Below are 15210 nucleotides of genomic sequence, written 5' to 3'. Positions count from 1 at the left end.
TCTCTCAAAGCTTTTGTGAATAACCCCTTAAGTGAGCTCATCAGCTACTTTGGCCTCCAATATCAGCTCTATGCTGATAACAATCAGATCTACCTCTCTTTCCCAGAACTCGCCCTCTCTCTCTTCACTTGTATCTCCAACTAACTGGCTCTCTACCATTTCCTCTTGGGTGGCCCAGGACTTCCTTAAACTTAACATGTCTAAGATTGAACTGATAATCCTTCCTCCTTCCCAAACAACCTCACTTCCCACAATTTCATTATCTATTGACAGCACCACCATCTCCTCTAGCCCGTAAGTGCGCTGTCTTGGAGTTATTATTGACTCCTCCATCTAATTTAAATCATATCACACGTTTCCATCTCAGAAATATCTATAAAATCAGACCCTTTCTCACCCTGGAGGCAACTAAGACCCTTATACACTCAATGAACATTTCCCAACTGGACTACTGTAACCTCCTTTTATGTGGCCTCCCTTTCCAATTTGTCCTCATTGCTGCTGCCCGGCTCATCTTCCTCTCCAAATGTACTACATCTGTCTCCCCTCTACAAGCCCTACACTGGCTGCCTTCCCCTTTTGAACCCAATCCAATTTCCCACACTAACTTACAAAGCCCTCACCCAGTCCTCTACCATTTACATCTCTGATATCATCTCCCTTCACACTCCTGCCTGCCCACTTCGGTCCACAAAAGAATGCCACCTCTCCTCCCAACTGATTACTTCTTCCCTCTCCTGCCTCCAAGACATTGCCCGTGCTTCTCCTTTCCTCTGGAACGCTCTCCCTCTCCCTATCAGACTCTCTGCCTCTCTACATATCTTCAAATGGGTGCTTAAGACCCACTACTTCATCAAAGCTCTCATCCTAACCCACTGCCCCATGCTTCTTGGTTACTGTCTCTCACCTCTGTTAACCCTGTCTGTCTGCAGCCTGCCACATCCCTTTAGACTGTAAGCTCTAATGAGCAGGATCCCTCTTCCCTCATGTGCTTTGCCTTCCCTCCCCACTGCCTAAAATGGCACTTATCCCTTGGGTTCTGCCTCCCTGCTGCGTTTTTGGTTATTTTGACTGCTGATGCAGCAATGTCTATAAACCATGTCTATTTACTTATTTATTAACAGTTTCTTATATAGCGCAGCATATTCCGTTGCGCTTTACAATTGTAGCCATTAATAGAACAAAACTGGGTAATAACAGACAGATAAATAGGTAAGAAGGCCCTGCTCGCAAGCTTACAATCTATAGATGTCTATGTCCTGCAATGTTACTGAAAGTCATTTTTTTCTTATTTTGTTCATACGGTTTCTGTACTTTATAAGGTGCTGTGGATCCCTTGTGGCTCCATATAAATAAGGGATAATAAAATAATAAAAACTGAACATTATTTCACTAGAATTGCATTTTAAGAAAAGCCTAACAGGAAATATCAGAGAGGTACTGACACTACAGGCTGCAGTTCCATTTATTCTCAATGGGGACAGCAGCCTCTGCCAATCTAGCGAGCTCATAAATGACTTAGCTTTTCAGATATATTGTGCGCTTCTGCCTGTGTGTATGGACAATCCTGACTATGACTCAGGGCCGTAACTAGGGGTGTGCGATCGATGCTGCTGCAAATAGCGCAGGGCTCTGTGGGCGGCATCATCGCTGCCCCACAGTCCTTGCTTCTGGCTAGCAGGGTGCCTGGAATAGTACTTTGCAGCCAAGATCACTGCTTTAGACGCTCCAGACAGGCACCCTGTACAGCTGATCAGTGTCCTCAGTCAGCACTGCAAATACCGGTGCTGCCAGCCCAGCCCCCTCCATGTGACGTAATGACATCATGCGCCCCACGTCATGATGATGGGTGCTAAAGGGGCAGGCTGGCAAAGGCCTGTTGCGGCTCTGCAATGATGTCCACCCTGGTTGCTCTGGTCAGACATATCGATCGGCCGATTGGTAAGTGTGTATGCACAGGCACATACTTAACAAAATCAAATCGTTCAGTGGATGCATCGGAAATTGTGTACCCCACATTACCCTATGTGTTGGAGAGCATCGTTGGAGAGGGATCTTGGAAACCTTCCTCAGCAGTCTCAATGCTCCTCTCCCAGGGAATACAAATTTGTATTGTGCAGTGTCAGAGTCGGCAATTGCCAGGATTAGTTGCTATCAGGACCACTGTTCAGGTAAAGGTTTTTTTGCTAAAAGTTCGGGGCACGATTGCTACCCATGATAAATGTACCCCATAGGTTTACTATATAATATTGTGGCTGCTCAGATCAACTTATACCACTTTCAGACATAAGACCCGGGAAATACACAGTAACTTCCTGGGTCTATCAACCCGGGAAATTCCCAGGTCTCAGTGTGAGACCCCCATTCACACTACACCAAATACCCAGGAAATCCCAGGGTTGGATATGTTCACACTGAACCCGGGTCTGCCCTGGAATTTGGTGTGGATTTAAAGGGAACACTTTGTTTTTTGTATACAATATAAAAATTAGCATTTTTAGAGTAATGGTGGGTACACACTGGGCGATATTACTGAGCGACTGCACGATTATGACATCGCAATCGTGCACTGTTATGTCGGAAACGACCAACGATGCGCACTCCCGCTGGTCGTTTCCGACATTGTCCATCGCCTGAACATGCAGCACAATCTGACGATAACGACAGATTGGCAAGTTCAGGAATGATGGACAGTGCCTACACTGAACGACTGATCGTTAGCGCCCCTGTCATTTACCACCCAGACCCCGATCATACATTGGGGAGAAGTGGTATCAGCACACATAACGTGCGCTGATACTGTTTATGGTCTTCATACATCTTCCCCATTATGCCACACGCAGTAATGCCCTTTAGAATACATTGCAGGAGCCATTCTTCTGTGAATGGGACTGCCTCTAGTAGTCAGTGTCAGTCTCTAGGGTTAAGTGGTACTTGGGTATGTGGTGGAGCCTATTTCCAGTGGCAAGTGGTACCTGGGTGTGCGGAAGAGCCTGCCTCTAGTGGCGAGTGGTATCTGGGAATGTGGAGGAGTCTGCCTCCAGTAGAAAAAGGTATAGAGGTAGGTGGTGAAGCCTGCTTCCAGTGGGGAGTGGTACCTGGGTATGTGGAAGAGCCTACTGCTTCAGTGGTAAGGTGTACCTTGGTTATGTTGCCCCCTCAGTGATAAGGGTTACAGGTGTATATGGATGCCTCTCAGCGGTAAGGGGTACCTGCCTGGGTATGTTTCTGAGCCTGCCTCCATTACTCGCTACCCCCTTGACACCACCCTAATACCAGCAGCAATTACACCCCCCCTTTACACCAGCAGCACCACTTACAAACACCCCAGCACCTGCAACACCCCCCCCCACTTACAAACACCCCAGCACCTGCAGCACCCCCCCCACTTACAAACACCCCAGCAGCACACTCCCCCCCTCCCCCTTTCCCAACACCCCAGCTGCACATCTCCCCACCACTTACCAACACCCCAGTATCACTTACAAGAGTACACTGGTTTAAAAAAAATCCTTACCTGATGCTGGTTTTCCGGTCCTAGTTGGCTCTGTAGTCTGCTGTCATCCACCCACACACTCGATGTAAGTAGCCATGCCCGGGCGGGAAGCTCCCAGAGCAGAGCACTGACTGAGAGCAGAGGAGGCGGAGCTTCTCAGGCTCAGCCTCCGAATATGCTGCTGCTATATAAATCCGGCTGCCAGTATTTGCAGCCCGGCAGCCAGCAATTCTAATGAAATAAAAAAAGCCTGCAAATGACAGGGTGACTCCGCGGCGCCCTCTAGGGGCCGGCGCTCCGGGTGACGGCCCTGTTAGCCCACCCCTAGACCCGACTTGCGCCCGTGGTGCAGTCACCGCAGCTCGCACAACTGCTAAAGATCATTGATCCCAGCAGCGAGTGAGACTGTAGTAAATGTGAGTGTTGGGTGCACTGTGAGAGTGTGATCTCTGTAGTACAGTGAGGGGATGGGCGGGGCCTGTAGTCACTGCCTAGCGTGGCCAGCAGCAGCACAGAGCACACCCTCACACAGACGCGGCTGCTGCTCTCCCAGTAGCTGCTGCGCTCCGTGCTAAGGAGGGGAGATGTTTTCCTACCATCACCGTCACCCAATCAGTGTGCTGCTCTCCATGGGAAGCCCCAGGCATTAGTTACCTGCCGCCGCGGCTGTGACCCTGCCAGACACCGTGCCCAGCTCTCCCTTCTTCCCGGCACGTTTCCTCCTTGTCTGCCTTTCGTGTGTTCTCCTTGGGCCCTCCTCCTCCCCCCTGCCTGTCTGCCCCTTTCTATGCAGGAGGGAGAGATGGCTGCGGACGGAGCTAGATCCAGGCTTGGGAATCTGGGCCACCGTGGAGGAGGAAGCAACAACAGCAGCCCGTCTTCCAGCCCCAAGCTGGGGGGAGGCAGGAGCAGGACACCCCCTCAGCAGCAGAAACACAGCCCTGCCTCACCTGGCAGTAAGCACCAGCAGCTCAGACAGGGGGTCCCTGCTTCCCCGGGGCATACCTTCAGGAGAGTCACCCTGACTAAGCCCACTTTCTGTCACCACTGCACGGACTTCATCTGGGGTCTGGCTGGCTTCCAGTGCGAAGGTAAGGGGCAATCACTACACTCACTGTAATGGGGGACCTTGTCTGTGGGTGACAGTGGGCTGATAGTAACCTGATGTAGGAGGCATGTACTACTGTGTATATAGCTTATATAGATCTCCCATGTTTACCTGTGATGCTTACTATGATTTCTAGTGGGGAAATGGTTACAGTGACGATTTGTCAGAGGATAGACAGAGGTGTGGCTGCCAGGTAATGCTGGAGGATATGTGAGCAACAGGGCAAACATCTCCTTGGCTGTACAGCAGGATGGTGTGTGTCAGGGAGAGGGCATACTGACAGTCATAGCATTTCAGGATACTACCCCATCCTGTGCCAGTGCTGCGCAGGCAAGCAAGTACAGTGCACAACAAGGATATGGCCAGTGCTACCCAGCATATGCTATCCAGTGCTAATTGCTCATGTCAGTCACCCAGACACAGCATATTGTTTGTTTGTAAATGCATTGCTCCTGATCATTGATTCCCCTCCCTCCCCTATGATTCTATGATATACTGTCTGTCATACATGCAACAGTCCTTATCGTGTGTGCCCTCATTTGATTATTTCTGTGTATCGCGCTGTGAGTTTATTTATTTTTCTATTTGCAGCGTGAGCCTCCATGTATATACTTGGCATGATCTAATGTATAAAACACATGCTTCCTCTGCCTGGCCGGGAAATTAGATTGCTGCAATTGCATAGCTGGCATGTCACCCTGAGCATTATACAGCTTTTACAATAGGCTCAACAGGTCATCTTCACTTTAGTTTTGTTTGTTTTGCAAGCAATCAATCATAGTAAAACAATGTAGTAAACCATATGGTGGTAAATCTGCTTTTCTATAGCTATGATTAGATTACGCTTATCTGTTGAAGTACTCATTTTGTTGACTGATTCAATACAATTAACACATTATATTTTGTTGTCACTAAATGAGTGAAAGTATATATTTTTTTCTGTTAGACATCCATACATAATATTAGGAAAAAATACATTCTGAAATGTTGTTTTTAAATTACTATGCAATTTTAAGTGCTATTTCATAATATTCTAGTATTTTAACATTGACCATCAATGTGATTAACAAAATGGTGTAGACTCTACGTATCTGTCCCCTGTTTTGGCCAGGGCAGACCACGTTGGTTTATTAAATACACACAGAAAAGAAGGAAAACATATATTATTTTTTTGGAATAACGATTTGTAAATGACATTTGCGTACAGAATTACATTGTAATTGGTTGATTCACATTGAAAGTAACAATGTTATCATCTTGACAGCAGTTGTGCTGCTCCTTGCCTTATGCTGAAACCCTTCATGCAGATTGTAGGGATGGTCTTCAAATTTAGTACATATTGTGATTAATTGCTCATCCACCGTGGCTGAACTAATTGGCAGACAACCGCTCAGCTCCAGATCATTGTTGTCTTTCCACTGAATAAATATTCTATCTCGCATGCTTCTAATAAGCCATACTTTAAACATAACCCTGTATGGGCACAGAGAATTTAGTCCAGTGCAGTATAAAGTTTTTAATTAGAGCTTGCAGAGGCCCAGTCTGAGGCAAAGGGCCACAGGAAAGCCCTATAGGACTTGCTTGGTTGGCTCTTTGAATGTATGGTTAATTTGCCAATTTTTGCATATTTGGACATGTACAAGCTTGTACTATAGATAATGTGCATTAAGATGTAATTTCCCATTGATAAAGTCCAATAAAATGTAGTTTTGGGCCAGTAATGTCTAAAAGAGTAATATATCATTGTTAATGTTTACGTAATGTAATATGGTATAGTAATGGCCATTACAGAGCAGTGTATAGTATGCCGTTCTAATGTTACTAGATACTAATGCCCCCTTATACTTACCCATGGTCCCTGTTTACCCATGGTCCCTGTTATTCCCCCCTCCCCCCCAATTAGTTCCTTTACCCCATCAATCTGGACTCCTATGTAAGGTGCCTAATATTGCATGACAATAGTCAACAGTGGACACTCTATCTGGCCACTATTATGTCCAAACAGAAGATGACGGTGTACATCACACCTCTTTTCAATTGCCGTATGGTATAAATGTTTTTTTGTCAGAATTTATAACTGGAAATTGTACCAACTCAATCCCAACCATTACAATAATTTGCTGTAGCCCTGCCACGGTTACTGACTCGGGGGAGTACTGTGGATATAACTGCGCTCTCCACTCTTGCAGCTTTGTATTTTTTCAATGGATATATTAGACAATAGGCCATTGAGCCCAGACCCTCTGGAATGGAGATTTTATTTTTCAAAACTGCAGTTAGAAAACACAGCACCTAAAGCAAATTACTCCTGTATATTAAGGAACTTTCTAATATTATATATTATGAAAAGAAAGGGCCTCCACTTTAATATTTATTTCTGTAGTGATTTCACTTTAGTTAAATAATTATCACATGTCTGTATAATTGATATTAGTGGTGGCCACAAGAGAGCACATGCAGTCTTCAAAAGGTTCTCTTAAGGCCTTTTTGATCAGTAGTATATTATCAGTTTAAGGAACAGTGCATTTTTCTCACCTTGCAGCTTATTTCCACCTATAAACATACCGTGCTGATACTTTGGTTACAATTGTAACCCATTATAACAGCTAAGTGGAAGTGCAGTGTTAATTTAAAATCCCAAGATGCTCCACTGTAATGTGTGGGCCATTTCAGTTACATGTGTGGCCCTTTATAAACTTTTATGTTTCTCAGCGCTAGGAAATTTGACAATTATCACATTAAAGTGCCAAGCTTTATTTTTTGAACAAGCTATCTGTAAAAATTACATTTATTTATTTTTATTTTAACTCCACTGGAAGAGGCAAACAAAGCATGCATTGATTCCAAAATAAATCAAACACAAGTTTTTTAAACAAAATGCCTTTAACTATTTTCTAAAAGTCTTAAGCTGGGTACACACTAAACTATGTGTGTACCCGGCGATGCGACTGCCAATGCCACCGGGTCAACATATCGGGTGGCTGGTAAACATTATACTATCTGGTGCCCGACTGCCCAATATTTTGACCCCTTCCACGTCCCGCAACATGGGGTCGTCAGCCACATCATCAGGTTGAGCTGCATGTAGGGCCGACCTGACGATGCGGCTGACGTGCCCCACGGAAGCGCGCACCGGCCGACATAGTGGGTACACACTTAACGATTTTGTCGATTTGTTGTTCCGATCTGTTGGAATCGGACAAATCGTTCAAAAAATCACTGAGTGTGTACCCAGCTTTACAGTTTCGCTAGGAGGACAATTCTATGTAGAATTCATGAGACCAATGACTTATGGCATTTTAATGAGCCCGAAGCCTTAAATGTGTATTTAAAAATCAAAAGGTACTCATGGAATATTAGTGTGGTTCCTTAATCTTGACGTGTTTCTCTGCTCTCCTCAAAAATAAAATGGATCTCCATTTCTCCTGTAAACTGGTTAGTTATGGTCGTCTACTGGGTTATTCCGTGTCAAATCAACACACTTTTTGTTAAAATTTTACCTCACCAGCTCAGATTTTGTTCAAATTTGGTATATGGAGAGTACATATGTAGTCTAAGAAAAATACAACATTTTAATTAAATATTTCATACAGTTTCCAAAATATGTAATATGTAAAGTTTTAAAAAATCTGTCAAAAACGCACAACCAGCATGTTTTCAAATTGCCATTGCAGCTCTCCTAATTAAGCTAGAGGGGTGGAAGTGGTGTTATTTTACTGGGTTTTTTATGCCTTTTTACTTATGATATACAACACAATAGGCTTTGAGGAAAAACCTTTTCCAAATTCAAACTGAAATTCTTGATCATGATTATCTCAAAAAGTGCATCGACAAAAAATTTCTGGAAATAGTCTATACTAATGTTTGTCAATTTAAAAGTGGAGGTTAATCGTTTCATAGTTAAAAATAATTTTAAGTCAAGTTAGTTTATTAAAAAAAGCCAGGTGTATTACAATTAGTAATAGGTAATAATAGATTTGATTGCTTCCTTAGTTTAATTATATAAACCAAGTTGAATAGAAATACTTGACATTGTATTAGTCAGTCAACAATGTTAGCTGAAGATAGTTTGGCAATGCCTCAGTGGTTTTTAAAGTGTCCTCAGGAGACATGACATAAATTCTTCCAGTTGGAGTTATAGGGTCGACTTTGCATAAGGCATCTATTAGACGTATCCATAGTACATCAGGCTTCCTTGGATAAAAGAATGATGGTGAAGGTCCAGCTGGATGAAGGAAGGTCACTTTTAATTAGTGGCTATATATCCGTTGTGTAGAACAAGAAATGGTTACTTGCTTATGTGATGGACAAGAATGAAGATGGGGGAGCGTGGTCTATATGCCACGCTCCCCCCACTGCAGCGCACACCAGGCACTTTGTGACACCCACCAGACCCTATTGCTACACCCGCCGGCCCCCTAGTGACACTCGCAAGACCTACCCCCGCCGCACATTCAGGGCCTCACATATCACCTGCCGGACTCCACCCGCCGGATCCCTCGCGTCACCCACCGGACACCCCCGCAGCACACACCAGGCCTCCTGTGACACCTGCCAGACTACCCCGCAAGGTATTCTGAAAACCGATATGATCCAAAATCCGAAATGCTCCTGGTCCCGAGCATTTCGGATATGAGACTCAACCTGTGTGTGTGTGTGTGTGTGTGTGTGTGTGTGTGTGTGCGTGTGTGTGTATGTGCTACATAAATTGTTAGTTACTAAAGTACATTTCTGCTATATCTCCTGTCATATATAATAAAAAGGCCATCCTGCAATCATTTGTCTCTACAAATATTCTTGATAATATAGTTGTAATAAATAATTCTGGTGTCCAAGTCTTAAATATCTCGTTGGTAGAAAGTATACACCAGAGAAAATTCCACTGCAGTAAACCATTCTTCTGGATTTTTTTAAATCTCTGCGTGATGGCCATTTCTGCTACTTGCAGGAGCCATTGTAATTTGGGGCCAATGAGAGGTCTGAGAGAGATAAAAGTAGCGGTCTAGTTGTGCTGTTGTACTGGTGGTGATGATGCACACATTGCAATGGAGCTCATTGTCTCTTCCAGCTGTTCACATTTGTTGATATATCCAAATATAGTACACTGAGTATCAACAAAGAGCTTTTTGCTGCTGGGCAGTATCATTATAGCCTTTATTATTTAGCAATTTATTAAATGCGGTGCTTAAAGTTATTGTCACAGCACTGAAATATCAACAGTAAATATTGTATTTCAGATGTTTTGAAACTGTCGCTTTTGTTGCAAAGTGTGCTACTATATATTGGTTTTGTGCAACAAATCACTTACATGTATATAACATTTCTTTTTGTAGACTAATTGCTGACTTTAGAAATATTAGCCATTGGGAATCCTGATGTTATTAATGTACTGTATCTGAGAAATTACTTAAGAAACACCCTTAACAGAATGCTCACATCTCAGTCTCTGCCATTCCTTTCTAGTCCCTTAGCTAAAAAAAAAGTGAAAAGCACTATGTAAAGAAACAATTTAATAACAATTATACAACTATATTTGAGTTTGCAACTAACATAGGGGTTAATCCATATTCCACGCTATGTGCTCGCGGGTGCGAGTCATCACGACAATGGGCGCTTTTGTCGGCAGCCCAAATTCGCTCGAGTCCCATAGAGCTCAGAACGTTTAACGCCTTGGCAAAGGCAACTTGCACCCTTCGCATGCAATTGGATTGACCCCATATTAAAAATCAGCAAGTGCACCTCACAAATATTTATGTTCTTAACATGCCTTGTTTAAACAATGTTCCTGACCAGAGGCGGTCAAAGCGACGGTCAATTGGTCAACCACAGGGCCACTCGACCAGTAGATCGTGATGACGTCCAGCAATGACTAATAAAGATCAGGGTGACTCTTATTGGCTGAGCGTCTCAGCCATTAAGATCATGCCTAACTTCAGCGGCGGCTCCCGAGCCCCAGAAAATCTATCCATGTTCCATCTGCCCACCCTCAACTTCTCAGCTGAGCAGGTGGCCAGCATTTGCAAGATGCTGGAGGAGACCGGTGACTTTGAGAGGCTGGGACGCTTCCTGTGGTCCCTGTCCGTGGCCTCTGGAGCGTGCAAGGCTATCAACAAGCATGAATTCGTCCTGAGTGCATGGGTGGTGGTAGCCTTTCACACCAACAACATCAGGGACCTCTACCACATCCTTGAGAAGCACAGGTTCACTAAGGAGTCCCATGTGAAGCTGCAATCCATGTCAAACATTTTCCAGTTAAAACTAGACCATAATTAACAATATACCTATATTATATATACATTTAAAACATGTTTGTGCATATGATCGTTGAGATAAGTTAAAATTTTTGATGCACTAAATGCTCCCAAATTTTAAAAACCAGTTCAGAATTACCATACCCAAAACACCTTACTAAGCATAGCAAAACATGGCCACAAACTAATTTGTTTTAATAATTTATAATAATAAAATTATGACTTAAAATAATTTCATTTACAGTCCTATTACCCCCTTCATTCTTTTGGTTCACTCTTAATCCTCTCCTTTGTGTGTAGTGGTCCCGATAACACATCTTTATTTTTGTTTGAGCTTTATTAATTAAGGCTAATAATATTTTATTTACTTTGGTGCACAGTTATCTGTGATCATAAAAAATCTTCTAAACTTGCAAGAGGCCTCCACAATACTTCACTGTTGCCTGCAGACATTCATTATTGTACCACTCTCCAGCCCCTCTGCAAGCAAACTGCCTTCTGCTACAGCCACATTTTTCACATTTTGACTTCTCAGTCCAGAACACCTGACATTTTTTCCACCCCTGTTCGTATGTTTTCTTGCATAGTCATGTTGCTTGGCCTGGTTTCCACGTCAAAGGTATGGCTTTTTGGCCGCAATTCTTCCACGAAGGCCACTTCTGGCCAGACTTATCAGAACAGTAGATGGGTGTACCTGGGTCACTGGTTTCTGCCAGTTCTGAGTCAATGGCACTGCTGGATATCTTCCGATTTCGAAGTGAAGTAAGCAAGATGTGTCTTTCATCTGATACACTAAGTTCCCTTGGCAGACCACTGCGTCTATGGTCCTCAAGATTGCCAGTTTCTTTGTGCTACTTCGTAAGAGCTTGAACAGCACATATTGAAACTCCAGTTTGCTTTGAAATCTTTGCCTGGGAGAAGAGACCTTACTGATGCAGTAAAACTACCTTGTGCCTTGTTGCAGTGCTCAGTCTTGCCATGGTGTATGACCTGTGACCTAAAACGGTCTTCCACAACGTTGCCTATGTAGCAGAGTTTGGCTATTTCTCACCCAGTTTTAAGCCTCCTACACAGCTGTTTCAGTAAATGGCTTTGTTTCGACCTACATATGAAAATGATGATCATTATCACCTATTTGGTATGATTGGTTAATCATACACCTGACTATAATCCTACAAAATGCCTGCCTTTGAGCTAGTGTACCTAGAATTGATGCTGTTTTAAAGGGAAAGGGTGGTCACACCAAATACTGATTTGATTTAGATTTCGCTTCTGTTCATTCCCTTTGTAATTTGTTAATTGATAAAAATAAACTATTAAGAATATTTTCAAAAATAGAAGTGTTAAGGGGCACATCCACTAGGCATCTTGTGAAGGACTGAACTACAACGATATCATTATCGTTCAGTCGTTCATTAAACTGTGCAGTGCCCACACCGAACTATATATTGTTCTGTGTAGCACCCTCCCTCATCTCTGAACATGGCCATTGACCGGCATGTTTAGACGATAATTGATATCGGAAACGACCAGCGAGAGCACGCATCGCTTGTATGTTCCGTCATTTTAGTGCCCGATTCTTGCACAATTAATGAGCGATTGAACGATAACTATATCATTCAATCGCTCATTAATATCGCCTAGCGGATGTGCGCCTATACTTTGCATTATTTTTTGCCACAATTGCCTAAAACGTTTGCACAATATTGGATATTTCTCAATGGTATTCTACATAATGCAAAATTAACTTAAAGTGCTGGTTTAGTCTTCCCTACAGTAACTGCACAAAGTATTTAAGCAACCTTCTCGCATTTTGTTAATAGGAAAACAATTAATAAAAATCTTTAACTTACACTTTTAACAGCAAAAACAAAATGATGTGCAATCAGGGGTGTAACTTTGAATAAAGGATCCCCTTGGCAACATTTTCAAGGGCTCCCATCCCTCGCATCATCTCCCCACAAAACACTGCTTGGTGATAACAGCGCTCATGTTGTTTTTCTTGCACATACCAAGCAGTTTGTAAACGCTAAACTAGTGACACACACAAGTTGCTGGTTGAACAGCTTTATTGTGTGTGTAACTCTTGCTCACCTACTTCTGTCTCTTAATGATAGGGACAAAGAAATGTAACTATGGACTGTTGATGATTTTCCTTTTGGTGGTGCTTCCACCCATATCTTCTGTCTTTGAAGGAAAGAGGGTTCACCAGAGTCTTCTCGGGGAAACCCCTATGACCTATGTTATTGGTGCAACAAATCTTATGCTTTTCTCTTTACAAAGAAGATCACACAAAATAATCCCAAAATAATGATGTGGATTTTATTAAATAAAAATAGGATTTTCAAATAAATGCAATATAATACAACTGCCCCTAAATTGAACTATTTTTCAAATTCACTTTCTTAAAAATAATAATTTACAGCTTGCACACTTGCAACACTTTACCAAGAATTACCCATTATCCAGATTCTTTCCTCCTTACCTAATCCCCAATATGCTTAAAACTAAAAACTAATATCAATTATGCCCAGCATACCCAATTTCCTCCCTCATCTAATCCCTCACTTCAAACACTTATTACCGTAACACTATTACTAGTCAACCTACTTCCCTTCCTTTTGACGTTCACCTACACACTCTAAATAAATAATACTTGACATATACTTGATCAGTAATTTAAGAGTCCTGGCAATTTTTGGTAAATTTTTTTTGTTGGTGCATTTTCTTTGGGTCAGTTAACCTGTCTTTTAAAGGATTTAACCAAAGTATCTTTTTGTTAGCTCTTAACTGCCCAGCGGAGGGTCAATTTGAACCTACTCGCTCTTGCAACTATCACTATTGGCCTCCACTGCCTGTAATAACACATGAGCAGGTAGCAATCCGGGTTATTTTGCTGTGTGAAAGGGCAGGGTTGACATAAGCCAGGTTGAGTGACCCGGCATTTCAACCCTGGTCACGAGCAGGGTTGAATGCGGGTTTAACCCGGCTCGTGAAGCAGTGTGAATGGGTTACCTGGGTCAATGCGACGTTCTCTGCTTAGGGAGAGCCAACTCTGGGAGATGAGTCGGTGTTTTTAGATTCTCTCATCACGTGATCCCGATGGCGTCATTGACCCGGCATTAGTGCCGGGTTTTGTTGCCTGTCTATAAGGGTCTCCGCCGGATTGCTCCCGGGATGGGCGCATGAACATCATCCCAAGTGCGACCTGGCAAAGCAGTGGAAAAGGAGTATTGTTGCGAGTTTTGTGGCAGCATACACTAATTTCATATACACTGCTGTATCTTTGCTAGTGCTATCTTCATTAATGTCTCTCTCTCTCTATTTCGGCATACACTGCTTTGACTTTGTGACTGCCCAGTGGAATGTTAAAACCTAGTGTTATTACCTTTTTCTTACATATTACCAGTCCTTGGAAGTGTATGGTTGAAGCGTACATACCTGCAGGTTTCTGCTGCATCGAAAATGTATTACAGTACTTAAAACAATTAACAAACGTATAATTTTGTTTTTGTTATGGTGTGCTTTTTATGTCCGCTCTTTAGGGGTAAATGCGCCATTCTCTAAATGAGCCCAATTTTATATTACAGTGGAACATAATATATTAATATACTGTCCATTCACATTTTAATAATTTGTGCTATCACTTCTTTATGGAAAAATATATATATTTTTTTTTTATCACGTTTGGCGTCAGTCTATTAAGTCTCTGCCACTCCGTGTGTCACTAGCTGTTACTGCATAAGAAATACATAAATGGAGTGATCTCATTTAAAAAAAGTGAAGCTCCCCAACATTTCCTCCCTTCGAACCATTAAAAGACAGTTTTTGTTATTCATTTGTAGGTTTTATGATTTCACAACCCAGGAGACCTGGGTAATCATTCAAATATATCGGCCATTTGAGGGACACTTGTCTCCTCTGCAACTTCATGTACAAGCATCTACAGCATTAAAACATTATTTGTGGCTGCATGTTGTCTAGTTGATATTACAGCCTTGATGTAACACATGAAGCCTTGATTTAGGGCTGACATTATAACCTTGACCTCTTCTGCAGTAGATAAATAATGTGAGATGTAGTTTATTACTCGTCGAGGGCTGAACACTGTATCTCAGTGAAGAATGAAAATTTACATACAGACTATTTGTATCCAATTGTTAACAGAACTTAGAGGTCTGTGTAATTTGCTCCTTTAAATTCAGTGACTTGCAATAATTTAAAATGTGAAATGTCAAACCCTTAGATAAATCGCATGACCTCATTTTATGCACTCTTCAAAAGTGTAAAGGTGGGTACACACCTGATAGATATATCTGCAGATCGACTGATCTGCAGATATATCTGCAGACTGT

At 42.6% G+C, this 15210-nt stretch overlaps 1 protein-coding gene across 1 annotated transcript in view; it reads left to right on the top strand.

Annotated features, from left to right (window-relative positions):
• The first annotated feature begins 4280 nt into the window (after positions 1 to 4280).
• The window catches only part of DGKQ (diacylglycerol kinase theta), a 213681-nt gene continuing 202751 nt past the window's right edge, over positions 4281 to 15210 (top strand). The window contains exon 1 of the mRNA XM_088478399.1: positions 4281 to 4587. Within this exon, the coding sequence (XP_088334525.1) occupies positions 4284 to 4587 (304 nt within the window). The 5' untranslated portion in view covers positions 4281 to 4283. The remainder of the gene's footprint in view (positions 4588 to 15210) is intronic.

Source organism: Taudactylus pleione, unplaced genomic scaffold (assembly GCF_031769625.1).
Source record: "Taudactylus pleione unplaced genomic scaffold, aTauple2 ptg000214l, whole genome shotgun sequence".
NCBI lineage: Eukaryota > Metazoa > Chordata > Amphibia > Anura > Myobatrachidae > Taudactylus > Taudactylus pleione.
Note: the sequence above shows the minus strand (reverse complement) of the source record. Positions and strands in the feature narration are given on the sequence as shown.